Source organism: Gopherus evgoodei, chromosome 2 (assembly GCF_007399415.2).
Source record: "Gopherus evgoodei ecotype Sinaloan lineage chromosome 2, rGopEvg1_v1.p, whole genome shotgun sequence".
NCBI classification, from domain to species: domain Eukaryota; kingdom Metazoa; phylum Chordata; order Testudines; family Testudinidae; genus Gopherus; species Gopherus evgoodei.
In genome coordinates this window covers 61,714,444-61,740,949 of record NC_044323.1, presented here as the reverse complement: position 1 = coordinate 61,740,949, position 26,506 = coordinate 61,714,444, and the positions used below count along the sequence as shown (strand labels likewise).

General features: G+C 40.9%; 1 protein-coding gene and 1 long non-coding RNA gene across 7 annotated transcripts in view; both read right to left on the bottom strand.

Annotated features, from left to right (window-relative positions):
- The window catches only part of LOC115645751, a 952,243-nt gene that overhangs the window by 727,601 nt on the left and 198,136 nt on the right, over positions 1-26,506 (bottom strand). The gene's annotated exons all lie outside the window — the stretch shown is intronic.
- The window catches only part of MPP6 (membrane palmitoylated protein 6), a 136,168-nt gene that overhangs the window by 40,205 nt on the left and 69,457 nt on the right, over positions 1-26,506 (bottom strand). For 2 of the 5 annotated variants that reach the window (XM_030550796.1, XM_030550798.1), the window contains exons 2-5: positions 18,649-18,767; positions 10,281-10,433; positions 3,768-3,920; positions 2,879-3,106 (exon numbers count right to left, since the gene is read on the bottom strand). In XM_030550796.1, the coding sequence (XP_030406656.1) occupies positions 2,879-3,106; positions 3,768-3,920; positions 10,281-10,433; positions 18,649-18,765 (651 nt within the window). In that variant the 5' untranslated portion in view covers positions 18,766-18,767. Of the gene's footprint in view, positions 1-2,878; positions 3,107-3,767; positions 3,921-8,360; positions 8,395-10,280; positions 10,434-18,648; positions 18,771-26,506 lie in introns of those variants that run through there. The other 3 variants (XM_030550799.1, XM_030550797.1, XM_030550800.1) reach the window with 3 other exon arrangements.

Below are 26,506 nucleotides of genomic sequence, written 5' to 3'. Positions count from 1 at the left end.
TGGTCATTATTATCCAGGTAAGATACATGTGGCAACATTGTATGCAACGTTATAAGATTCTACTGTATGATATTACTAATAACAGGCACAAACCAGTTCTGCAGAGACAAAAGGGAAACGGACGTTTCAATCAGGTGTCAACAAAATGAAACAGACCATCACCTGATTAGGTGGCCATTCTTTGGCAGGAACAAGGGTGAGACACAAATTTACAACTTGGCAAATAAATAGCTGGAGGTTCCTATCCCCACAGACTTTCTGTCTCCTGATTCTCAAAGAAGACAAGATGTAAAAATGGGGAACAGATGCCCCAAATCTCCTTTCATTTTTACTCACGACATCGACAACACTTGAAGAACGAAGTAAATAGCTTTGGACCAGGAGGAGAGATCCTGACTGAAAGATTCAGCCAGTAAGTCTTCTAGATGAATAGAGATGAGATGAGAGAGACCCTAGCTTTGAATTCACTGAGCTTATGATGTTAGGTATTAGTTGTGTTTTGCCTTTCATTTCTTTGTAATGAATTCTGACTTTTATGCCTCATTACTTGTAATCACTTAAAATCTATCTTTCTGTAGTTGTTAAACTTGTTTTATTGTTTTATCTAGACCAGTGTGCTTAGGCTGAAGTGTTTGGGAAACTTCATTTGAGGTAACAGAGTTTGTGCTTTGAGCATTGGCCGGCTAAACCCAGGGTTGAGAATTCAATCTTTGAGGAGGCCATTTAGGGATCTGGGGCAAAAATCTGTCAGGGGATTAGTCCTGCTTTGAGCAGGGGGTTGGACTAGATGACCTCCTGAGGTCCCTTCCAACCCCTGATATTCTATGATTCTATGATTTTTTATTAATAAAATGACCGACTTTATATGAGCTTGTGTTGTCCAGGAGAGGACTAGGCAGTGTAAGATGCACATTTCTGGGGAGGAATCTGGGACTGGTGTTGTTCTGCAGTGTAATTCAAGAGTGGCTCACCATAGCACTCACAAAGTATAGCTGGGAGTAATTTACATGCTGGAGGCTGTGCGTGACCAGTGTAAAAGGCACCCGAGGCTGGAGAATTGAGGGGACATAGCTATTCAACAGTCCAGATTGCACCCTGGGTAATGCCACAAACAAACAGACACACTCCACTTTGTGTTCTGTGTTGCAGAAATTCACAATCAGTGCACAAATTGTTAGAATATGTATGGGTCACTATTAGTAGAATCAGAAAACCAGTACTAAAATACCACTCTGTTTGCATTCACAACTTAGTTAACTAAATGTATGGGCTTTATGAAGCCAACTGCCCTAAAAGCGAATTTGGTTGGTGGATAAATATGTGATAAAAGCCAGGATGGGATGTGGAAGAGATTTATTTTGCATTGTATTATACTGTTTCGATCTCTTAAGCTCAGCAATACAGCTTTTTGATATGCTAGAACCAGAAACACCCATTAAACAACAGTACTTAGCACTTACATAGAACTTCCTATTTGTAGGTATCAAGGAAGGACAAGACCCTGTATTTGCAGAATGTTAACATGGCTACCAGAAATCTATATAAACGCCAGATCCAGAAGAGTGGCTCTCTCATACAGTTCATATAGATTAGGATAAAGTATATGTTCTAGTGTGCTGACCTTTCACCAAAGTTGCTGAGTGACCATTGGCAAGTCACTTAATTTCTCTGTATTTCACTTTCCTCATCTGTGAATGGAGAAACTGCTACTTACCCATCCTTTTAAGGCAGCTGAGCTCTTCTAATAAAGAGACACTATGCAAAAGCAAAGGACTATTACTCAACATACAGGAATATGAAGATGTGAGGGATTTAGGGAATTCTTGGTATGAAATCAAATTAGAATTATTGGATAGTGAGGCACATGCAACACCAGCTTTGTGTGCACTAGAAAGCAAATAAACTTTCTTCATTGTTAATTGGTTAAAAGATTTTTACATCATCCTGTGTGTCTATATGAAGGACTTAAGAGGACAGATATAAACATATGAAATTGGCACACGTTCCCAGAACAAAAGTTTTAAAACCAAAATGTTATTTATATTAGTAAAGGAATACCATATAATATTAAGCATACTCTTTATGTGCTATGTTTATCAATAAAAATTAATCCATAGCTCAGTTGTATACTCATCCGGCTTTGTCTGGCAAAAATCCTGTTAGGTGAACCTTCCTTTATTTATCCATCTTTTAATATCTGAAGCAACCTACCACATTAAGAGGCAGTAGGAGGCATTTTAAGACACCAATTACCATGGGGCCAGATACTTATATTCTCTAGTTTATCTGTAGCATCTGTGTTTACTACCAAATGCTCCAAATGACGAGAAAGAAATACCCATACCGCATTGCTTTACATGAGAAACTGGTAGCAAATACAGGTCAAAAAGTCACTACAAAATTTAGTCCAAAAATTGTTACTCTTCAAAATATTCATTTTTTTCAAAATTTCAACCAGCTATATAGTAACTTTACATTACATGATGTATCCTGTGTCTATCATTAAAAGGACAACTTTATCTATTTATTTAATTAATTAATTTATTTATAGAGAATTAAAGATACTACACTTGCTCTTCAATCCCTACGCTAACTTTTGTGGTTTTAGCTACATATTCCTTTCTCTTTTAAAACAATCTTTTTTCTTCCTCTTCTCTACTGTATGGGAAAGACCCAGACAAAGGGAAAACTGGCTGACTATGCAGGGAAGAGTTAAAGTGACTATACAAAGAGTGCAGTCAAATGCACAAACAAACAAAAAAATAGAGAGAAGTATTCTGTCTCCATTCCTTCAGTTATAATAATCTTATGTATTATAAACAACATCACTAAATAAAATGTTTTCTGGCAGAAGGAATGAAAATATCATGTTACTCACCTGTTGAGGAATAACAGTGTCTCTATAGCTGGGAAGAATTTTCAGAGTGACACTGCCACTAATATTTTTCAATAGTTCTTGTAGCTCTTTTGGATTGTTTCCAACTTCATGGCCATTCACCTCTTTAATGATGTCACCCACATGCAGAAGACCTTGTCGATCTATCATTCCGCCATGCAAGATTCGTGCTATTACTAGATCATTATTCTCAACCCTAAATGTAACACCCTAAAGGAAGCATTGAGTACCACCATTATTTAGTTTTACATCACAGTTTGAATTTCACTTTACATTTTGTTTTAACATTTACCTAACAGTTACTACAGACATTATCGGAGCTATCCTAGTTATTCCTTATCCAAAGTAAAATGCTGAGTTTTTAACAGTGACCACAAATTGTTAACATACTGATATTATTGCACTGTATTATGCAAATATGCACGGTACAAGTGAAATAAATGCAAATAATATGTACTCCAGACAGGAAGTTGATATGTAAGCATACATCGGTCAGACCATTTGCTCTTGACTTCACCAAGTTCTGTCGTTCCTTATTAGGATCAAATACTAAAAAAAGTTTCTTCATACCACTTATGCTATCATATCATCCTGCCTAATGACAAAGTCATCATTTGTCCTTGAAGAGAAAAGCGTGGGAGAATGGTAATGTATCTTCAGATTTTAGCCTTTCATATTCCATCTCTTGTCAAACTGATATTGAAAATGTAAAAGTGCACATTATAATCAATGGGATTACTCAATATAAAAATTATAAACATCAGTATGAATAAAGAGAAGTAATAAAAACAGTGTAGAAAATTCAAAACATCTAAAATATTTCTCTTACTGTTTAGGTGAACGACAGACAGACCTAATTACATTTACTTACCAGTGGCTCCCCTGCTCGTTTGTGAATGCCAAGTATACGAATGGCATCTACTGGTACTACCTGGTTGTTCATTGAAGAATTATTAATTTCTGGGCTAGAAGGAGGGGAATCATAACACTTTGATGCCACAATATCATGGGCTTCCAAGAGTGACTGTAAACAAAGAGTGAATAAAGCATGTTTACTATTAATATCCATGGAAAGCATGTCACTAAATGACAATTCAGTACCTAAAGGTTTTGAAGTAACTCATTTAAGCCTAGATTTTGCAATTCTTATTTCATTTTGAATAGAGTAACACTTAAGTAGAGTTCTTTAGGACATATGACTAAGTATTTACATGACCTCATCACCATACTATCTGAACAAATATGGGACTACTCACATAAGTACTATTTACTGTAAGCAGTTGTAGGAGATCCAGAGTAAATAGGGGTTGAATAGGACCAGGTGGACTCACATGCATGCACACACGTACAGACACCCTAAAATATTCTCTCTGACTAATAAGGAAGTATCTAAGCAGTCACATTAGGTTCCTAGAGGCTCATGAAGTGGTGGAAGTAAAACAAACAATCCCTCACAAAAAAGCTAACACTATGCAGAATTATACGTCCTAGATTTATAAGAGTGTCTAGTGATTTTGCAAGATGTGTGTGGTTTCTACTTACAAGAACCTGAATTATAGTCCCATTTACAATTTGGGATATATGTAAACTGAGATCCTTTATTTCAAAGTTCTGATAACTCCACTTGCTGGAAACAAGTGAGTTCTTCCCAGTCTACACACACACACACACACACACACACACACACACACACACACACACACACAGGAAATCTTATAGTGAATATCTTTGAAAGATAATTTACTTTACAGTTTTAAGGTACCTGTCATTAAAAAAAAATCTAAACTTCTAACATTTATGAAAAATCAACATAAATCTAGGTTTGCTGGACAAAGCAAGAGACCAGACTCTAGAGGACAGATTATAGTGACTTCAGACCTAAGTGGAAAACATGGAAACAAGAAGGGTACTCTAACCCATGTCCGTACCACCTGGCAATAATTCAGTCCGATAAGATGGAAGTACCAGGCCACCTCATAAAGGTAGCTAAGGGGCATCTCATTGGTAGAGGGAGGGAGAGGAAATATGGGCCCTTGACAAGTCAGTGGAGCGGGATGGCCCTTAATCCTACCTCGCCTTAAAGTGGGGCAGTAGCAGTTTATTTCACAAAAGGACTTCCTGGAGTTCTAGTCACAGGCAAGGCCACCAACAGGCATCACATTAAGTAGTTGGATAAAAAAAGCAGAGTACAAGATACCATGGATGGTAGTTTTGGTAGGGCCACACACACAGCACGGGTAGGTAGAGGACAGGACCAGTAGCTAGGCTAGGCTGTACTATTTGAAAGCTGCAGCTTCCAGAGGCCTACCAGAGCACGGACACAGAAAGCAGAGGCCTTCACGCAACTCACATGGGATGCTTCAGGAGCCTCTGTGCCACAAACAGGGAAACAGCGAAACAGACATAACAGAGAAAAAGGAACTTCAGGGTCAGCTGTGGATAGGGGCTACAGGTTCTTGGGAGCCTCTTGGAGGGCCAGCAAAAATTTGCTTGAACTGCTGCCAGTTTGCTTCTGATTGAACCTGGCAGTTACAGGACTGGAAGCTATTCTTTTATAGAGGCAATCTTCTGTGGGACAGATCCTGGTCCTCTGCCAAAACTTGAGTAAATGGGTTTTTGTGTAGGAATCTCTGCAAAGGGAGAGTCAGAATCCTCATGACACCATGAGGAGTAAATTATAAAAAAATATTCTAATATACTCTTTCAAAATCAGTTTAACCTAATGTGGTGCCACAAAATGCTAAAATTGCTTAATCATAATAATCTCAATGTTACTACAGGGCAGAGTTAAGGTTATTTTTTTTGTATCATCACAGTACGTAGGAGCCCTAGTCCTGGGCCAGTACCCCACTGTGCTAGGCCCTGTACATACACAGAACAAAAGATATTCCCTGCCCCAAAGAGTTTAACAATCTAAATGAAAGAAAAGATAACAGAGGGATACAGACAACCCTACAGGAAAGTACAAGTACACAAGGGACATTATTGGTCAGCGCAATAAGCTGCAGGCTCAGTACAGCAGCAGCCTAACTTTTGTCAAGTTTTTGTACATAACACCACACAGAAGGGTGTAAAGGAGGAATCTGAAGGAAAATAATGAGTGAGCTTTGCAGATATTTATGGGGAAAAACTCACAAGTGAATGGGGCAACATGGGAGATGATGCTTGTTAAATTTTCAAATAAGTGAGCCAAGGAGGCTGGAGTTGACCTTTTGGTACTGAATGAGAGATGGATAAGGTTGTTTGGGTGCCATAACTGAATTTCTTAGTTTAAAAATTTTGGATCTCTTAAGTGTTACCTTAACTCTGAATTTCCTGGTTTTGTAGTGCTTGGTTTTGGTAGGACATCATCATCATCCAGGTTATGTTTTTTCCCTTAAGTTACTGGCACGTACACTCAACCTTAACTCTGCCTTGACCATTTTTTGTTTGAGAATATGTAGAGGGCATAGCTCACGTCAAGTGCAATTCCTAGACTATTAATGATTTAATAGATAGAAATATGCAATCTCTTTCCTGTTTAAGTATCTTGCTAAAAGTCCATAAATATTTATAATAATCAAAACTGATATATATCTAGCCTCAGTGTTGCTATTCTCATTTATCTTTAAGGAATTACAGACTTAGTTTTGGTTTTATTGGTTTTTTATCATCATTATTACTGCTTTGCACCTCATATGATTGCGAATTTACCACCCTGTACATACAAAAATTATTAGCTAATATAGGCATACAAAATTGTATTTAAACCATTTCTCTGTTGCTAAATTTTACACTTGGGATGTCCGGTAAAATGCTTTACTTTTTGTGCAGCAAGGTGGATGAATATACTTAATAGATTTAACAGCATCCACAATGTAGCATCTGTTGACAGATTTTCAGAAAAGGCTGGTTTTGACCAAAGAACATTCTGTTTAACCCCTATTTTTAAGTAAATTTAAGTATTGTGAAAGGTGCCATATTGACAGCACTGGAGAGTGGGTTCCTCTGTTTGCTTAAGAGGTACAGCATGCACTATGACAGTGCAATGTTCCCCTGATTACATGCCTCAACAATGAAGAAGCCACCTTCTGAGAGTTCTCAGTATCAGTTCAGTCCTTGGCCTTTTTGTTAGACTGTAAACAAGACTGATTACTGTGGTTATGGTGATACTGTGGGCACATACCAAATTCAAATAAAGAACAGAAATTAATTTAATCAAAAGGCTGTCAAATGGTAGTAATTACAAGTTTAAAATCAATCCCAGATAGTGAGAACCAGACACAAAAGTTACTATTTCTACCTGCAGTGTTGTTACAACCGCATCTGCTCTAACCCCTCAGACAGAGACCAACACCTACAAAATCTCCACCAAGCATTCTCAAAACTACAATACCCGCATGAAGAAATAAGGAAACAGATCAACAGAGCCAGATGTGTACCCAGAAGCCTCCTACTGCAAGACAAACCCAAGAAAGAAACCAACAGGACTCCACTGGCCATCACATACAGTCCCCAGCTAAAACCCCTCCAAAGCATTATCAGGGATCTACAATCCTGGACAATGATCCCACACTTTCACAGGTGGAAGGCCAGTCCTCGCCCACAGGCAACCTGAAGCATATTCTCACTAGTAACTGCACACTGCACCATAGTAACTCTAACTCAGGAACCAATCCATGCAACAAACCTCAATGCCAACTCTGCCCACATATCTACACCAGGTTGAGGGGGGATATAACTGCTCTTTATAAATATATCAGAGGGATTAATATCAGGGAGGGAGAGGAATTATTTAAGCTTAGTACCAATGTGGACACAAGAACAAATGGATATAAACTGGACACTAGGAAGCTTAGACTTGAAATTAGACAAAAGGTTTCTAACCATTAGAGGAGTGAAGTTCTGGAACAGCTTCCAAGGGGAGTAGTGTGGGCAAAAGACATATCTGGCTTTAAGACCAAGCTTGACAAGTTTATGGAGGGGACAGTATGATGGGATAGCCTCATTCTGGCAATTAATCAAAGATCAATTGCCAAATCAGCAGCAGGTAAGTATGCCCAGTGGTCTGGGATGGGATGGGTTCTGAGTTACTACAGAGAATTCTCTCCTGAGTGCTGCCTGGCGAGTCTTGCCCACATGCTCAGGGTTTAACTGATTGCCATATTTGGGTTCGGGAAGAAATTTTCCTCCAGGGCAGATTGGCAGAGGCCCTGGAGGTTTTTCGCCTTCCTCTGCAGCATGGGGCACGGGTCACTTGCTGGAAGATTCTCTGCAGCTTGAGGTCTTCAAACCACCATTTGAGGACTTCAATAACTCAGACATAGGTTAGGGGTTTGTTATAGAAGTGGATGGGTGAGATTGTATGGCCTGCGTTGTGCAGGTGGTCAGACTAGATGATCATAATGGTCCCTTCTGACCTTAAAGTCTACGACACCATCACAGGACCAAACCAGATCAGCCACACCATCACCGGTTCATTCACCTGCACGTCCACCAATGTAATATACGCCATCATATGCCAGCAAGACCCCTCTTCTATGTACATCGGCCAAACTGGACAGTCTCTACGGAAAAGGATAAGTCAGATATTAGGAATGGCAATATACAAAAACCTGTAGGAGAACACTTCAACTTCCCTGGCCACACAATAGCAGATTTTAAGGTGGCCATACTGCAGAAAACAACTTCAGGACCAGACTTCAAAGAGAAACTACTGAGCTTCAGTTCATCTGCAAATTTGACATCAGCAGCTCAGGATTAAACAAAGACTGCGAATGGCTTGCCAACTACAAAATCAGTTTCTCCTCCCTTGGTTTTCACACCTCAGCTGCTAGAAGAGGGCCTCATCCTCCTTGATGGAACTAACCTCATTATCTCTAGCCTGCTTCTTGCTTGCATATATATACTTGCCCCTGGAAATTTCCACTACATGCATCTGACGAAGTGGATATTCACCCACGAAAGCTCATGCTCCAAAACGTCTGTTAGTCAATAAGGTGCCACAGGACTCTCTGCTGCTGCTGCAAGAGAATAATTTTTGAATCTTAGTAATGAAACCAATTTTTTGGTTTCTCGGTCTCCAGAAGCCTATGAATCTTGACACACCACCACTACAAACAAGGTAGATTCACCATCAGGATATCTCAAGTATTTCTCTCTGTTGGTTATATCCCAGAAGCAAATAGCTCCCTAAAGACTGATCTGACACAGCTGATAACACATTCCTACACAACTCCTCCCATTCTCAAAAGGGAATGGAAATCATCCACATCTTGCTTCCATTAATCCTTTTATTTTTCCCTTAGATAAATACAAATTCTCTCTGAACCATTTGTAATATCTACCAGCCAGATAAGTTTGTCCCAGTCAAATTCCTCTTCAATCTATTTACACAAGTACAAGTCATAGAAGCACTTTTGGAAAAGCAAGTCACCATCTGCAACTGTGAACCAACTTCTCCTCTGAGGAAGGAAAGCTACCAGCCCCTTCAAAGCACACCATAATCCATCCAGTATTTAAACCATTGCTTGACAAAACCAACCTCTCCCAACTACTGCCCAGTAATTAACCCACCATTCCTGATCAAGCTAACCAAGAAACTCACCAAGGTTCTGCACCAGTTTTATACAGATAAACTTCTATTTGCCCAGATACTTAAGAAAACATTTTTCTGAGGGATGAGAAATGCCACAGACTTATGAATAAGGGGTTTCCTGCACCTTCTTGTGAATAACCTGCTACTGGCTATTGTCAGCGATACTGGAATAATGGTATAGTTAAATGTCTCTACATCACAGCAGTGGAGAAAGGTAAATCCAAGTTTAAGATAAAAGTAAGTCCAGAGTAAAAAAAAAGTTAGGGAAATCCTTTTAGATCTTGTGTAATCTTGGAAGCATAAAACTGTCTAGTAACCTCCCCGCCCAAAACACTGTATCCAAGAGTAACAGTGTGACCAGTTCTAAAAAAATCAGAAAGATTATTTAGCTGACAGTGCAGGACTAGGTTTCCAGGTGAAAGGATGTCAAATCTGTATGTAATATACATCATCCCCCTGAGCATAGCAAATTTGGACCAGGGGAAGAAAGAATGGCAAGTGCTTGGCTAGAGACAGATTTGAGAATATGTCAAGAAACGTATAATATGCTTTGATCAAAATGAATTAGTCAGCATATATACCTAATCCCTCTGAGTGGCCTTCTTTGTTTTGGTTTTATCCTATTTCTCTTTATCTTTATTCTTGATGAAAAAAGACTGAGGTGTTTCTTCCAAATTCTTCCTCCTTATTTGGTTGGGGGTGGGGGGTTAAAATTATTTTTTTCCCTCTTTCTAGTTAGATCAATATGCATATGTTGATATATTAAGTGGTAACATATTTAAATATTCAAACTGAAAAAAATAGTACCTGAAAATGAGGATCCTTGAGTATACCAACTAATTCTGCAATACTTTCATCTTTGTTTATTAAAGGACTGATGTCTTCAAGAATTTCATTCACTAGCTCCAGGTTGTTGTCACTGACAGCCTCAAGTTTAGAATCTTCCAGTCGCTCATGAGCCTGTGAGAGATTAAAAACAAGATTACATTAATGATAGCCAATGACTTGCAGCAGTACTTTTAATTCATTTAGCCCTGTGATTAATTTTCTGATTTATCTTTTCATCAAGAAGATTAAAAAGAGCACCTTATCTAAAGTAAATCTGCTGTTTTGCCTTCACAGCCTCATCATAGGATTAACATGCTTAACCACTTGGCCACAGAACCCCCATTTTAAAGCAGGATTGGACTGATGTTTGTGTGTACATGTATCCCCTCAAGCTCTACACAGTAACTTCTCACTTAAAGTCGTCCCGATTAATGTTGTTTCATTGCTGATCAATTAGGGAACATGCTCGTTTAAAGTTGTTCTAATGTCGCTTGACAGCCGCCTGCTTTGTACACTGCTTGGGGAAGAGCAGCCCATTGCAGCTAGCTGGTGGGGCTTGGAACCAGGGTGGACCGGCAGCCCCCCAGCAGCTCCCCCTATCAGCTCCCTGCTCCCCTAAGTTCCCTGTGCAGCAGCTGCCCAGCAGGCTAGCAATTGCAGCTGTCCCTCCCCGCACTGCCATGTGCTGCTCCTCCCTCTACCTTGGAGCTGCTCCTCGAGACTCCTGCTCGCTGTGCAGGGGGGAGGGAAGGAAGAGGGGGCTAATGTCAGGGTGTCCCCCTCCCCCCGATCCTGCACCCCGCTTACCCCATCTTCCATAGAGCAAGGGGGACACCCCACAGGGCTCAGGATGGAGGGAGTTTGCTGTCAGCAGCTGCGGTCTCAGCAAGCTGATGTAATTAACAAGGCAGTGTACTTAAAGGGGAAATGCGCATCTCTCTCTCTCTCTCTCTCTCACACACACACACACACACACACACGGTGTGTGTCTCTGTCTGCGATGCTGTCTCCCCTCCCTCCATTCCTGCTGCCTTGTAGAGTGTGAGAGTTAACCCTTGAGGACTTGGCCAACTGCTAGTTCATCATTTATCAGTAAGGCATTCCCTGGGAAATATCCCACCCTCTGACTCCTCCAACTCAACCAAGTTTCATAATCATCACTGTGTACCAGTATTAAACTGTTTGTTTAAAACTTATAGTGTGTGCGCAAGTGGGGGGTGTCTTATCCGGTGGAAAAAAATTCCCTGGACCCTAACCCCCTCATTTACATTAATTCTTATGGGGAAATTGGATTCGCTTAACATCATTTTGCCTAAAGTCGCATTTTTCAGGAACATAACTACAACGTTAAGTGACAAGTTACTGTATTACACAACAGTCTAATAGCCCACCATCTCTGAACAATCTCTCAGTTCCTCTCTACCTTAGAAGTGCTACAAGGGCTGGGCTCTGAAACAGAGAGGAAGAAGGAGGATCAATGTTGCTTTATGAAGGTAATACAGTTGGAGAACAAGAGTTTATCTTGGTAACTCTCTTTTTCTTGATCCTGGACATTTATGTCACAGAGTCCCACTCTAAGAGACTAGTTAGCAGTGGGGTGACCAGGTGGCAAGTCTGAAAAATCGGAACTCTTTTTTTCAGGAGTAGGGGGTATAGTGCCTATATAAGAAAAAGTCCCTAATTACGGTGGCCAGACATCCTGATGTTAGCAGTGACCTCCTTGAAAAGAAGGTCCACGGAGCCCTGCTAGTTATAAGACTGAAGCATTGTCTTTCTGAAACAGGCATCTACTCTTGACACAGTGTCAAGAGAACATGTGAACCAAGCCCATACAGCAGTCCTACAGATTTCTAAACAGAAGAACACTGCTAACCCTTCAGTAGAAAAGAGATGTGTCATAGAGGCTGCCATTTCCTCACATAGCAAACCCTGAGGCATTCAGACACGGGAACATCAACGACTTCATACATGACTGGATGTAGCACCTCATCCACTTAATCTCTGTGCAGAGATTTTTGAGGAGTTTTTCTCCCCTCCGTAATGACTGGGCAACATAGTCCGACTTTCCTCTAAATACATTATACTCCATTTAGCCGAAACCTTATTATCCTCATTATCTGAATCCCTTCCTTGTCTCCCAGCAGCAGAGGGCCTGAATCTATGCTGGGGGCCAAGAAAGGGATTTGGATAATGCAGAGATTCTGATACCTGAGCAAAGACTCCTGGCCAGGAGGACAACGACAACACACCTTGGCCACAGGGGAGGCCACCATGATGTGGAATGGCTCCTGCAGCTGCACAGGGAGCCCTGTGCAGCTCTGCTGTCACGGGAGTGGGTGAAGTGGTGCTATGACAGTGAAGCTGCAGAAAGTTCTCTGCGCTGCTGCAAAGCCGGTGACACCTGAGACCTGCAGGCGCAAGGTGCAGGAAGAAGGCTGCACTCCTGATGGGGAAAAGAGGAGACCCCCTCCACCCTCTCGCTAGGACTGTGAGGAGGAGCCATCCCACTGCTGAACAGCTCCTGCCCTCTCCAGTATCTGAGCTCCCGATTATCTGAATAAAATCTCTGTTCCCCCATGCTATTTGGGTAATCAGGAGTATACTGTAATAACTAAGAGCTCTTAATCATCTCAACCTTGCTTCCCCACAGCAGATATTGGGCTCTGGGGAAAAACACAGGCAGTGAAACGACTTATTGAGATGAAATATAATTTTGATCAGAAACTTGGGGTGCAGCCTAAGGACACGTCTTCTTTGTGGACTATGATAAGAATTGCTGGCTCTCACTGGCAGCTATGTAAATATGAATGTTGCCAAGAACTGCTTAGTGATACCAGAGATAGGACAAAGTCCAAGACAATTGGAATCAGACAACCACCATGCCAAAGCATCTGCCTTGAGCAATTTTAAGCCAGTTCCAACTTTGGCACCCCTCTACGAGGCTGCTTTCTGATCTCTAACTGATTGAACCACCTCAGACAAGTAAAGTTATCTTGTTTTGAAAATCAACAGCTATGAAGGGACATGAAGTCTGCAAAAACTGCTCTGCTGAGACAAGAAATCTGGACTCAAAAGGAAGAGTGAAAGGATAGTCTCCTGAACAGAGCAATATGCTCTGAGAACTGGGTCTGCCAGTTCCATGTTGGCTTTTTCCTGCCAAATCTTCTACACAACTCTGGCAATGAGAGGAAGTGGTGAAAAAGCATTTTTTCATAAAAGGCCCTTTTCCCCCACAAATATAAGAGAAGAGTGTCGATAACCACACTGTGGATTACTGCTCAATCTAATGCAGAACCTGAGACACACATCTCTACAACCTAGGATTCGGGAAAGCCAACCACAATAAAGGCTGAGCAGATCAGATGGCTCAAGTCCTGTCTTCTCCTCTGTGCTGAACTACCTCCAACCTAAAGACCTTAGGAAAATGCTTTTTCCAGCTCCATGCAAGGTGATTGGATCCTAAGATTTATAAAGTCGTTTAGCTTATGTTGTCATTCTTTAATGATAACCCAGAGGACAACTTTGAAGTCCAGTGATGTGACATCCAGGCTTTGACACTGAGGTAAACTACACTTCCAGTGCCTTTTTAGGGGACGATAACAGGCTCATGAGCTCCTAGATTCCCTTGTAAAGGCAAGTTCTAAAGAAAAGTCTGTTGGGCCTCTTCATCCCTTTTCTTAAAAGACTTACAGATGTACTGCCTTAGACAGAGTCCTTCCCTAAACTTAGCAGATACTTATTGTGGTCATCAGAAGCTGGGAATTTTGTGGTACAATCAGATTTCATTATTTGTTAACAGGGTGGAGCTCAAGACAATGAGAAAACAGGGGAGGAATTCCCAATGAAACCAACAAAAAAAATTAAGATGCTCAAGACCATATAAACTAGTAAAATTATTTACAGTAATTTTAACAAACAGAAATCAGCAAAAGGATTGATTCATGATCACTGGTTGGTAGAGAGAGAACTGACACCCCCTTACAGGGAGCAAAAAATATATACCCTCAATATATGGAGCCGGATAGACATGTGCACATGTCCAATTACTAAGTACTGCTTTAATATGGGTCCTTTAGTATGTGCCTAGGAAAACCACTTCTCAGTGTGGCTGTGTAGAGGCAGTGTCAAAGGCAGATGTTTAAATTTAATCTTGCTATATAAAAACAGACAAATCTGTATTTTTTTCTGAAATAATGTCTCATGAAATAAGTAGAATTCAATAATAAGTAGAATTTACAGATAAGAATCCATTCTTACCTGTAAATTTTATTAAGTGAGCTCCAATAATTGTTATTAACCTCTGAAGTAGCTTATTTAAACACAGAAAAAGACAAAGTTTCAGTTATTTTTCTATTTTAAAGAAAAAAAGTCAGGTCATTGACTAAAATAACCTTGTTTATTATAAGGCTCACTGAGAATTTTGAGCCAGACAAACATTACTCTTAAAAGAATAAAGAAACGTTATGGTGCTGCTGTTTTTTAACCGTAAGTGTGGAATGCTGCTATTGTAAGTGTGTATGGGGAGGGGAGTCTCCTATTGTCTGAACTTACAAGACAGCATACTGGCACACTCAGCCCCCTAAAACACACAGTCTCTCCCCCCACATACACACAACGCACTACCTATCACACTCCACCCCCGCCCCCAATTGAAAAGCACACTGCAGCCACTTGCACACTGGGATAGCTACCACAATACACTGCTCATTGGGGTTGCAAGAACTGCTAATGTGGCCATGCCAGTGTGCTTGCAGCTGACAGTGTAAACACACAGCAGTGTTTTCCCTGCTGTGGTCTCCGAAGGCTGGTTTAACTCCCAGGGCTCTTCATCTGCAAGTGTAGGCAAGCCCTGAGTTACTGTGTGGCACACTAGCACTGTAGATTTGTCTCTAACTGTTCTTCTAGACAAGCTCTTAGACTGTAATTTGCCATACAAGAGAAGCTCTTGCTAAAGAAGGAAAAGAAGCTTCTTTCTAAAGCATCATCTTCCTGGTGATAAAAAAATAAAGTATCAAATTTAACATAAAAGTGGAGGTATACAATTCACATTTGAAAGTCAACACCATACCTGTGCTGTAAATCTGTATGCAGTAGATAGGGAATGTCTTTTGAGATCCCTGCAGTACTTTTGTAGAGTGGCCACTTCTTTAGCCCAGAAGTCACTCACTCTTGTTAAATTAACATACAAATGATGTTATTTTCTAGTCTTTTTCACTCCATACTGCCATTGTCTCTCTCTACACCAGGGGTCGGCAACCTTTCAGAAGTAGTGCACTGAGTCTTCATTTAGTCACTCTAATTTAAGGTTTCGCGTGCCAGTAATACATTTTAACATTTTTAGAAAGTCTCTTTCTATAAGTCTATAATATATAACTGAACTATTGTTGTATATAAAGTAAACAAGGCTTTTAAAAATGTTTAAGAAGCTTCATTTAAAATTAAATTAAAATGTAGAGCCCCCCAGACTGGTGGCCAGGACCCAGGCAGTGTGAGTGCCACTGAAAATCAGTACGTGCCCCATAGGTTGCCTACCCCTGCTCTACACCTCTCTCTCTTGGCTGCACCATGGTGTACTTTTTTCCCTTTTTTTTTTTTTTTTTAAACTACAATTTTCTTTCTCTTTCATAAATCTTGACAGCATTCTTCAATGACTCTCTTGCTTTGCCGGTCTTTATACTCAAAGATCATTGAACAAGGATTTTGTTGTTTAGATTATTTCACCAGTTCTGAAACTATGATTTGTGGAGCACCTGCCAATGATCCACACAGAGTTGGTCTGTCATATAGTGCTGGCTCACCTCCTTGTTTATTTGCATTAAGAGATCACTTGAAATACATTAACTACCTTTCCACATAAGCAATTACTATAGCTGCCACAGGTATGGAGGATGCCAGCATGAATGGGTGGGGATGTGCTCCATGAAATGACAATTAGAAAAGAAGATGGCTGATGAGGCCATCCCTGCTTAGATATAATTCAAATTATAAAAGTGTTTGAGAAATTTTCAATTGTCTACTTTACGTTTGTAAAGTAGCATTATCATTTTTTACCAAAAATGTTTGATGCTGTACATGACACAAATAAGGATGGTCCATATCCAGAGATGCTTACAATCAAAGGCACAGATTCTGCACTGTGATCCATGTGGGTAGGTTTCTGTAACTGCATGGAGCCCCACTGACTTCACAGTGGCTCTATACAGACACAATCTCATGTGTGTGGATCATAATGTACGTTTGGTCAAAAAAAAACCCAGATGAGATGCGACAAGAGACAGTACAGTACTATATAAATACTAAATACTGAAAATCTTGAAATATTGAGTATTTTGAAATTGTCTTCATAAATAATTTTACCATATTTTTGATATCTAAATTTCTTAAAACACAGGAATTTGCCTAATCAACAACTCCTACCTTTGATCGGCCTATGATGTCAACCTCCATTGCCCACTTGTTACATTTTCATAGATTCCAAGGCCAGAGAGAACCATGTGATCATCTAGTCTGGCCTCCTGTATAACACAGGTCATAACACTTCCTCAAAATAATTCATAGAGAATATCATTTATAAAAACATCCAATCTTGATTTGAAACTTGGAAGTGATAGAGAATCCACCATAACCCTTGGTAAGTTGTTTAAATGGCTAATTATTGTCACTATTGCCTTATTTTCAGTCTGAATTTGTCTAGCTTCAGCTTCCAGCCATTGGATCATGTTACATCTTTCTCTGCTAGATTGAAAAGCTTATTATTAAACATTTGTTTCCCATGTCGATACTTACAGACTGCAATCAAGTTACCTCTTAACTTTCTCTTTAATTAAGTTAAACAGATTGAGCTCCGAGTCTATCACTATAGGGCATGTTTTCTAATCCTTTAATTGTTCGTATGGTCTTCTCTGAACACTGCAGTGTATCAACATCCTTCTTAAACTGTAAAAGCAGCACATCCAACGAAGTGGGTATTTACCCAAGGAAGCTCATGTTCCAATATGTCTTAGTCTGTAAGGTGCCACAGGACTCTTCACTGCTTTTACAGATCCAGACTAACATGGCTACCCCTCTGACACGTCTTAAAAACTGTGGGCACCAAAACTAGACACAATATCCCAGCAGTGGTTGCACCACTGCCAAATATAAAAGTAAAACAACATCTATTCTTACTCGAGATTCTCCTGTTTATGCATTCCAGGATCACATTAGTTTTTTTGACCACAGTGTCACACATGGAGCTCATGTTCAGCTGATTACCTTCCACAAACCCCCAAATCTTTTACAGAGTCACTGCTTCCCAAGATAGAGTTGCCCATCCTGTAAATATGGCCTATATTCTTTGTTCCTAGATATACACATGTACATCTAGTTCTATCAAAACACACATTGTTTGTTAGCATCCAGTTTACCAAGCGATCCAGATCGCTTTGAATCAGTGACTCGTCCTCTTCATTATTTACCGCTCCCCGAATTGCAAACTCTATCAATGACTATTTTGTTTTCTTCCGGGTGACTGATAAATATGTTAAATAGCATAGGGACAAGAACCGATTCCTGCTAGTCCACACTGGAAATACACCTGCTCAATGACGATTCCACATTTACAATTACATTTTGAGACCTGTTGGCCAGTTTTTAATCCATTTGTGTGTGCCACGTTAAAAAACTAGAATGATATAAAACTAATCAAAATATTGTGCGGCACCAAGTCAATTTCCAGACAACCTCCTTTGTGTTTTCTCCCTTCATGCTTGGAAGAAAGGCTCCATAACCTCTACAAAACTCACTCATTCTTCTTCCTTAATTCCCTCCTTAAAATTCTCCTCTGCCGAGGTGCATACAAAAACCTGACAATGGTAAGGCTGCTGGTGTGTGCTGAGGCCACAGCCTATCACACTGACCAGTAATGTTTCTTGTAGTTACCTATTGGTCTGTCTATAGCCATCTAAAAATTTCCTTTTATTTAGATTGTAAGCTCTTTTGAGGCAGGAAATGTCTTTTTGTTCTGTGTGTATAGTGTCCAGCAGAGTAGGATCCTGGTTCACAACTGGGACTCCAAAGCTCTTTGATAATACAAGTAATAAATAATAAACTTATTTTCATCCTCCCTACTCCAACCCCTTTTCTAAATGCTAGAAATGAAACTGAGTTTGATAGGTGGAGAAAGGATCAAGTCAAGGGAGTCCAGGATTAAATCTGTTCTCACAATTTCCTCCAAGTCCACCAGTGGTAGCTATGCTCTGGACAAAATGAATTTATACTACCAGTCAGAGCTCTCGAATTGACAATATTCCAAGTAAAAATATCAAAAATGTCAAATTTAATTCAAACTATCAATACATCAAAATACCTTAGCAAGTGATCTTACAATAGGGTTCTCCATAATTCCTTTGAGGAAAATAAGGTCTATTTCTTCAGCTCCTGTTGATGTGGGCAGATCAGTAAGATTATCCAAAACTTGCTGCATTGCTGCTGATAAAAAGAAAAAGTAATGACAAAAATACTCAGGACAAGTCTTTAAAAGCTGAAATACAACTAAAACCCAATATTCATAAGACATCTCAGATGTTTAGAGACTACTGATGTACTGACTGCCCCAGTGGAATTACTGTAGATATTTTATATAGCACATTGGAGTGAGTGTGGGGCAGTCAACATTCCAATTGCATTTACAAAGAAAGATTTTTGAGATCCACCTAGAATTTTAGCAATGCAATCGCTTTGAAGCCAGGTGCAGCACATCTTTTCCAACATTTGCTAGTGTGTAAAGGTGTCAAGAAATATATAAATGAGTATATGCTATACATTATACTCTTGGAGACAAACCTGCACATATTATTAAATGTAACATGTATTAATGACTGCTTTCCTTCTATTTCTCTTTTCTTTGCACATTCAAAAAGTGTTTTCAGCCTTCACGTGCATATGTCCACACATACTGCAGCTCCAAACATATGCATGCTGTACCCTTACACTTATGTACAGTTGAACAATTCTGACATTTGCATGTACACGTGGGCTAGCAAATGTTTCACACACAATTTTTTTAAAATAATAATAATAAGCTACTGTACTGCAATAGTCCACAGGCTGCAAAAAGTCAGAAAACTACACACATACCCTTTCCTCCCACACAGGAATGCATTCCTAATCTGCATTAGTTTTTCATGGCTTTCCACAATAGCTTTCATTATGTAACAACAACTTTACAGAATGGATGATATTTAAAACACCTACATTCTGATATCTATCCTTCCTAGAAAAACCCACTTCATGAAAATATTTACTGGCCACTCTTTATTAAGTAGAACGTTTTAACACAATTAAATGCTATCCTGAAGTACAATAGCTTGTGTCAATCAACAGGTTCGTGAACCATTTTTAATATTTAAAAAAAGTCTTCTATAACCATATTTTGTAATAAACATCCCCCCCCATTTACTTTAAGAAAGTGAATTCTCCTTGAAAGGGTGAGTAGGAGGGAAATGACAGTTACATTATGCTTTCATAGATTCTGACAGCAATATATGATTTCCAATCTTTAGCTGATAGACAAAAGCTGTTGACAACCACATTGTGAGGTTCATGCTGAATACTGTATTTAAGTCAGCAAAACAAAAATGACTAAAAGCAATCAAATCAAACTCTACATAGCCCATATGTTTTTTAAAAGCCCCTGTTCAAGTTGGCAAACAATGCTGCACTCACATTTCCTGACTTCCAAATTCTCTAACTACACAACTGTAACATTCTCTTAATGCTGGTTTTCTGGTATAAAATAAATACCTTTGTATAAATATACAAGTGCTTCTATCTAGCATTTTTATTGGTGTAATATGTGTCCATACAGTGTTGGAATCTCAAATGTTAAATCACAATAATATGCTTTCTTTGCTTTACAAAGAAATTGTGCAGAGCTCACCAAATTCCACAAAATTACACATCTTTGCCAATGCCATTTCATAGTTAATCTTCCTAAAATTAAGAACTTATTCCAAAAAGTTCTAACAAATTATGTGTTTTACAAACAGAAGCAACCATTACATGTGGAACAACAGCACTAGTTACTTATTATTGATACTATGCATCAGCTTCCTCCTCCTCTCTCTCTTTGAAGTCCCCCATATGGGTGATCTAACAATTTTTAGATGCCAGGGAGCTCTTTAGGCTGACAATCTGTATACTTTTCCACATTTATTGGGCATACTTTGTCTTTGCAGACTGTAAATTCTTTGGGAGCAGGGACTGTTCTTCTTAAATGACTGAAGCACCACATGTACCACAGCACTGTATAAAAAATTAACTATCTTCACTCCTCCCCTCTCCAGGTTAGACTGAAAGCAGCACTGTGAAACTCTACACAGTGGGGGAACGCCCTGTAACCCCCATATTCATCATTTGTATATAATTGTGATATTGCATATAAAGCACGCCATGTACGGTATCATGGGAAAGATTATGATCTGCTGAAAGCCACTGTTCCATCTAAATATGTATATCATTAATGCATATGAAGTTATGAGAATTGCATTGTATGGTTGTCATTAAAATATTAAAATATGCTTTGAGCATCCAGACATTAGCTCCCCAAAGATAATAAGAAGGGTCATAACCAGCGTCCAGGTGGGTGCTGAACAAATATCATCAGCCATTGTCCAGCAAGAGACAATTCAATGACTCACTTGCAGAAGGCCACATTAGGAGAATTGTTCAGCCTTGACTGATGACTCAGCAATGCCCACCAGACATGCCTAGACATATGTTCTCCAAGCACATGGACTAAGGCCATAAAACACAACACAACACAATGGCCCAATCCTTCGTCCTTTCTCTTCTCCCCATCTACGCAGAAGGCAACAAGAATGCCGGAGCTGAAGAGACTGGTCCCCAGACTAAGAGGGAAAAGCCTGAGTATTAAAGACTGTAACCAACCTGAAATATCCAGTGAGGTGAGAAAAACTGCTTAACTTAGATCAGGGGTTGGCAACCTTTTGTTTACCTTGACCATCCAGAGGTACGGCCCCCTGTAGCTCCCAGTGGCTGTGGTTCACCGTTCCCAGCCAATGGGAGTTGAGGGAAGCAATGGGAAACAGGGACATGCTGGCCGCTGCTTCCTGCAGCTCCCATTGCCTGGGAACTGTGAATGGCAGCCAGTGGGAGCTGTAGGGAGCCGCACCTGCAGAGGGTCAACAAACAAAATGTGTCACGGCCCACCAGCGGCTTACCGATGGGCCACATGTCAAAGGTTGCCGACCCCTGACCTAAATGTTGCCCAGTCTAGTAGGGTTGAGAGTTTAGACTGCATGCTTATATTTTCTCTTTTTTTGGGAGGATAACCACTCTTTTTGCCCATCACTTATAATCACTTAAAATCTATCTTTTGTAATCAATACACTTGTTTTACTATTTATCTTTACCAGTGAGTTTGTCTGAAGTGTTTGCCAAATCGGCTCAGGTCACAAAGGCTGGTGCATTTCCACTGATGAAGCTGTGAACCAATTAATAAATTTGCATTGTTCAAGAAAGGGTCTTGAACAGTGCAAGATGGTATATTCTTACGGTACAAGGCTGGGAGCTGGTGGGATCTGGCTGGTACCTTTCTCTGTGTGTTCCATGAGTGAGACTGGGGGTATTCATGCAATCTAGCTGGGCGTGGGGCTCCACATGCGATTGTACTGAGTGGTAACAGCACCTGGAGGGGTTTGGTGCTCGCCACCAGTAAGGCATTATGCGAGACAACCCAGAATAGCGAGCAGAGGCGGTACAATGGTCCCACAGTCCCAGGTTGCACCCGGGGATCCTATCACAAGCAGATACACTAGAATTCTGCTAGGCACTTCATTACAACTACAGTGGTATAGTTCCATTCATTCTTTAATAATTAACTAATATAGTATGTAGCTGAAATGTTAAATCTGTGATGCACCAAGAAAACGAACGCTCTTGGGCAATACATAAGACAGTTGATCCTGTTTCAATATTATTTTCTGACTTTCCTTTCACTTCAGACATCTATCCCTCAGAGCTGAATCAATCTCTGTGCCACTAACCTCAAATGTTTCCAGAGCAAGAATTCCTGACATAAGGGGAACTTCCAAAAGAAACTACTAGAGATGAGATGAATGCAGGGGACTAGGTGCCCAGAAACTGAAAGTCCTGAGGTGCTCACATCTTTGTTGCTTCAGTGAAGGAGAAGGGCATTTACCAAATGAAGACATATTCATTTTGGCAGACTATTCTGGACACCATATTCAGTATTGTACTTCAGGATTGCAATTCGGGGAGTGAAACTCTCGGTGCCATCAAGAAGAGGAAGAACTCTGCTTGAAAGTGCTCTTGATCCACTATACTGCACAGGAATCTCTTGTATGCTGGATGGAAGGGCTATACGTAAATAGGCACCCTCCAAGTCAAGGGCTGCAAACCAGTCACCTTCACTTGGGAAAGGGATTATTGAAACCAATGTGGTTATCTTGAATATATAGTGGTATATAAAGACATTCAAGCTTCCTAAAGTCCAGCCCCACTTCTTTTAGAGGATGAGGAAATATCTTAAGTAAAACCACTTGCCCTTGCACTGAGGTAGCACAGGCCCTATTGCCCCCTAGTGGAGTGAGGAGTCCACTGCCTGTTGAAGAGACCTCTCGTAAAAGGGGTCCCTGAAGAGAGACAGGGGTGCCGAGGTTGGAGGAGTAGACAGGAATTCTACGGTGTAGCCAGTCGAGATGATGTTTAGGACCCATTTGTGCAACACAATATAGTGTCACATCAGGAGTAAATCAGCCAGGCAGCCACCAAAAGGTGTAGGAGTAATTGAAGGTGTGGAGACAGGTTAACAGCTCTTGAGCATCCCTCACAAAATGCTTTCCTGGTGGGAAGTTAGGACTGAAAATGGGATGGTGGTGGTGAGTTGTGCCTGCTGTACTGTACCCTCTAACACTTCTTAGGGGGATCACAGGCCCTTTTAATGACAGAATGGCTGAGAGGAAGAACTGTCCCTGAGGCAACTGGATAGAATATTACCTCCAGCGTGGCAAGGCATATATCCCTGAGGAAAGGAGAATTGTGCGAGTGTCCTTAAAAGAATGAAGTGACTCATTGTTATCTTGCTAAACAGGTTGTTTTCTTCGAAGGGAAATCTTCTACTATTGCCCTTGCTTCCTTGGGGAAGCTGAAGACTGTAACATGAAGCCTGCCTCATCACGAGCGAAGTTGCCATGGATCAGGAAGACGTATCCGCTGCATCCAGTGACACTTCAAGCAATGATCTGACAACTAATTTCCCTTCATCAAGGATAACCTGTAACTAAAGCCTCAGCTCATGTGGCAGCTTATTAACTAATTTCAACAGTTTGTTGTAATCAAACACTTGTTTGAACATCAATGCCTATCATTTTGCTATATGAAATAAAAATTCTGCCAAAGAGATCCCATCTCTTGGGTCCTTGTGCAAAGGAGTGGACCTAGGATGGTGAAGCCTGTTGCATTCCATGAAACCTTGGACCACAAGACAGTTCGGATTAGGGTGGGAGAACAAATATTCCTCACCTTTGGAAGGAACAAAGTATTTTTTGTCCACCCTTTCATGGACAAAAATATGCCAAACCACCTTAGCAGGGTCCAGTATGGCCCCATTCATAGGGAGCAACACCTTGTTATGGCCCCTCATTCGGAGAATGTCCAGAAGTTTATGGGTTGGATCTTGAACCTCTTCCAAAAGGATCCAGAGAGTTTCCATATTCCTCCTCAAGAAATCTTGATACTATATTCCTCTGGTGACGAGTGTAAAGCCAGTGCCTCTTCCTCATCCAGGGAAGAGGAAGAAAGAACTGCCAGATAGAAAGAAAGAAACAAACAACTGATGTGGCTGTTCCTCTTCCTCAAAATATTTGTGGTGGGGCGGAAGGAGTACTGCAGCTTTTCTCCAGGAATAATTCTGTCTAAAGTGTTGCCCAGAATCTTCATAGTCAGGAGCGCTAAAGTAGTGTGCCTCAACCTTTTTGATACCAATGACTGGCTTACTGCCTTCCTAAACTCTCTCAGGGAGATCTCAGGGACCGATGCTGGTCCATGGACCAGTTGTTGAGAAACATTATTCTGACGTAAGGATCCCAGGAGCCCCATTATGGTAATAAGGATATGGAGGAAGGTCTCAAGAGGAGGTACCACAGGCCAATAAATGTGCACTGCAGGAACATGAAGGTGTCCAGGAAGCTCTGGGATTGCTAGGGAGCCTTGTTACTACAGGGGCACTACACAGAGGCTCCAGCCAGCAAGCCAGGGAGCAGGAAGGATCAGAATTGGAATGAGGCCTCTTGGAGAGTTCTATGAAGTGGCTGCAAGGTTGGAACTCCCCAGCTTGTCCAGTCCAAAGGGGAAGGATTGACAGATTTTGCACTTAGAAGAAATGTGTGATTCTCTGCATCAACACAGGCAGGGTCCCTAGCCAGGCTTGTGGGCAGGCCAGGCAAGGCTTAAAGCCTGGAATGTTGGGCATGCTAAGTGCTTCAGACATTGGAGCAGCAAGTAGGGAAAACCCCTAAACCCCAAAACTAACACTAACAGCTAACTAAAGGAAAAAAAGTGAATTCAAGCAGGACTGCCAGCAAAAGCTGAGGACACCGAAGGGTTCTGTCTCAGACCACAAGCAATAGAAAGGAATTAGAGAGCAGAGAGGTCCTTCGGGGCCATCTGCCTGTCCCAAGTCAGGATAAAGGAGGAGGGTTGGGCATGGGGCTAACAACTCCATCCCGTAAAAAATCAACCTGCTACAGAAACGCCAACAATAGAGACAACAGAGACTTTTACCCTGGAAAAAGAAGGGTCTTCAATTTGAAGATGCATGACGCTGGGTGGTAAAAGCCATGAGGAAGCCACTAAGCCGATTACCCTTCTTGCAACCAGGAAGATTACCATAGGCACATGGAACGTGAGGACCGTGTACGAGTCAGGAAAGACAGCGCAGGTTGCAGCAGAGATGAGGAACAACAACCTGACCCTATTAGGCATTAGCAAGACAAGACGGATGCAAGCGGGGCAGAGACAACTGTTGACAGGAGAGTTGTTGCTGTATTCAGGACATGAAGAGAGTGACGCACCCCACACACAGAGAGTAGGCTTCATGTTGTCCAAGCAGGCACAGAGAGCACTGATTGGTTGGGAGGCACATGGTCCCAGGATCATCACAGCATCCTTCAGAACTAAAATGAAGAGGATTAAGATGAATGTTGTTCAGTGCTATGCTCTAATTAATGACAGCGAAGAGGACAAAGATTATTTTTACAACAGACTCCAGAAAATATTAGAGATTCTCCCAGACAAAGACATCATCATCCTTATGGGAGACTTTAATGCCAAAATTGGACCTGACAACACAGGATACGAACAAGTCATGGGGACCCACGCTCTGGGAGAGATGAGTGAAAATGGAGAGAGATTTGTGGATTTGTGTGCACTTAACAACCTGGTCATAGGAGGTAGCATCTTTCCTCACAAGCGGATCCACAAGAGTACCTGGGTATCACCAGCAGGCACGACAAAAAATCAGATCGATCATGTCTGCATTAGCAAGAAGTTTAGAAGATCCTTGCAGGATGTTAGAGTTAGAAGAGGAGCAGATGCGGTGTCCGACCATCACTTAGTGGTGGCCAGATTGAAGCTGAAGCAGAAAAAGAACTGGATAGACACGTCAGACAGAAAAGTGAAGTACAACATCAGCCTTCTGAAGGACCATAAGACCAAGGAAGATTTTGGACTGAGGCTGAAGAATAAGTTTTCAGTATTACAGGATCAGTCTGAGGAAGAGGAAGACAGTATACTAAACAGATGGCAGAAAGTGAGAGAGACACTTAGGTCAGTATGCCAGGAAGTGCTTGGAATTATGAAACACCAGCAGAAAGAGTGGATCACAGCAGAAACCTTGATCAAGACAGAAGATAGAAAGAAGAAGAAGAAGGCACCAGTCAACAACAGCAGGACTAGAGCAGCAAAGGCCAAAGCTCAAAAAAAGAGTATGCTGAAGCCCACAGAGCAGTGAAGAGGAATATCAGGAAGGACGAGAGAGAGTATGTGGATGAACTGGCAGCAGAGGCGGAGCAGGCAGCCTACAGCAGTAATATGAAACAGCTGTATGATACTACTAAGCGACTGTCCGGAAAGTTCAGCAAGCCAGAACATCCCGTTAAAGATAAGCAAGGAAAGTCTATAAC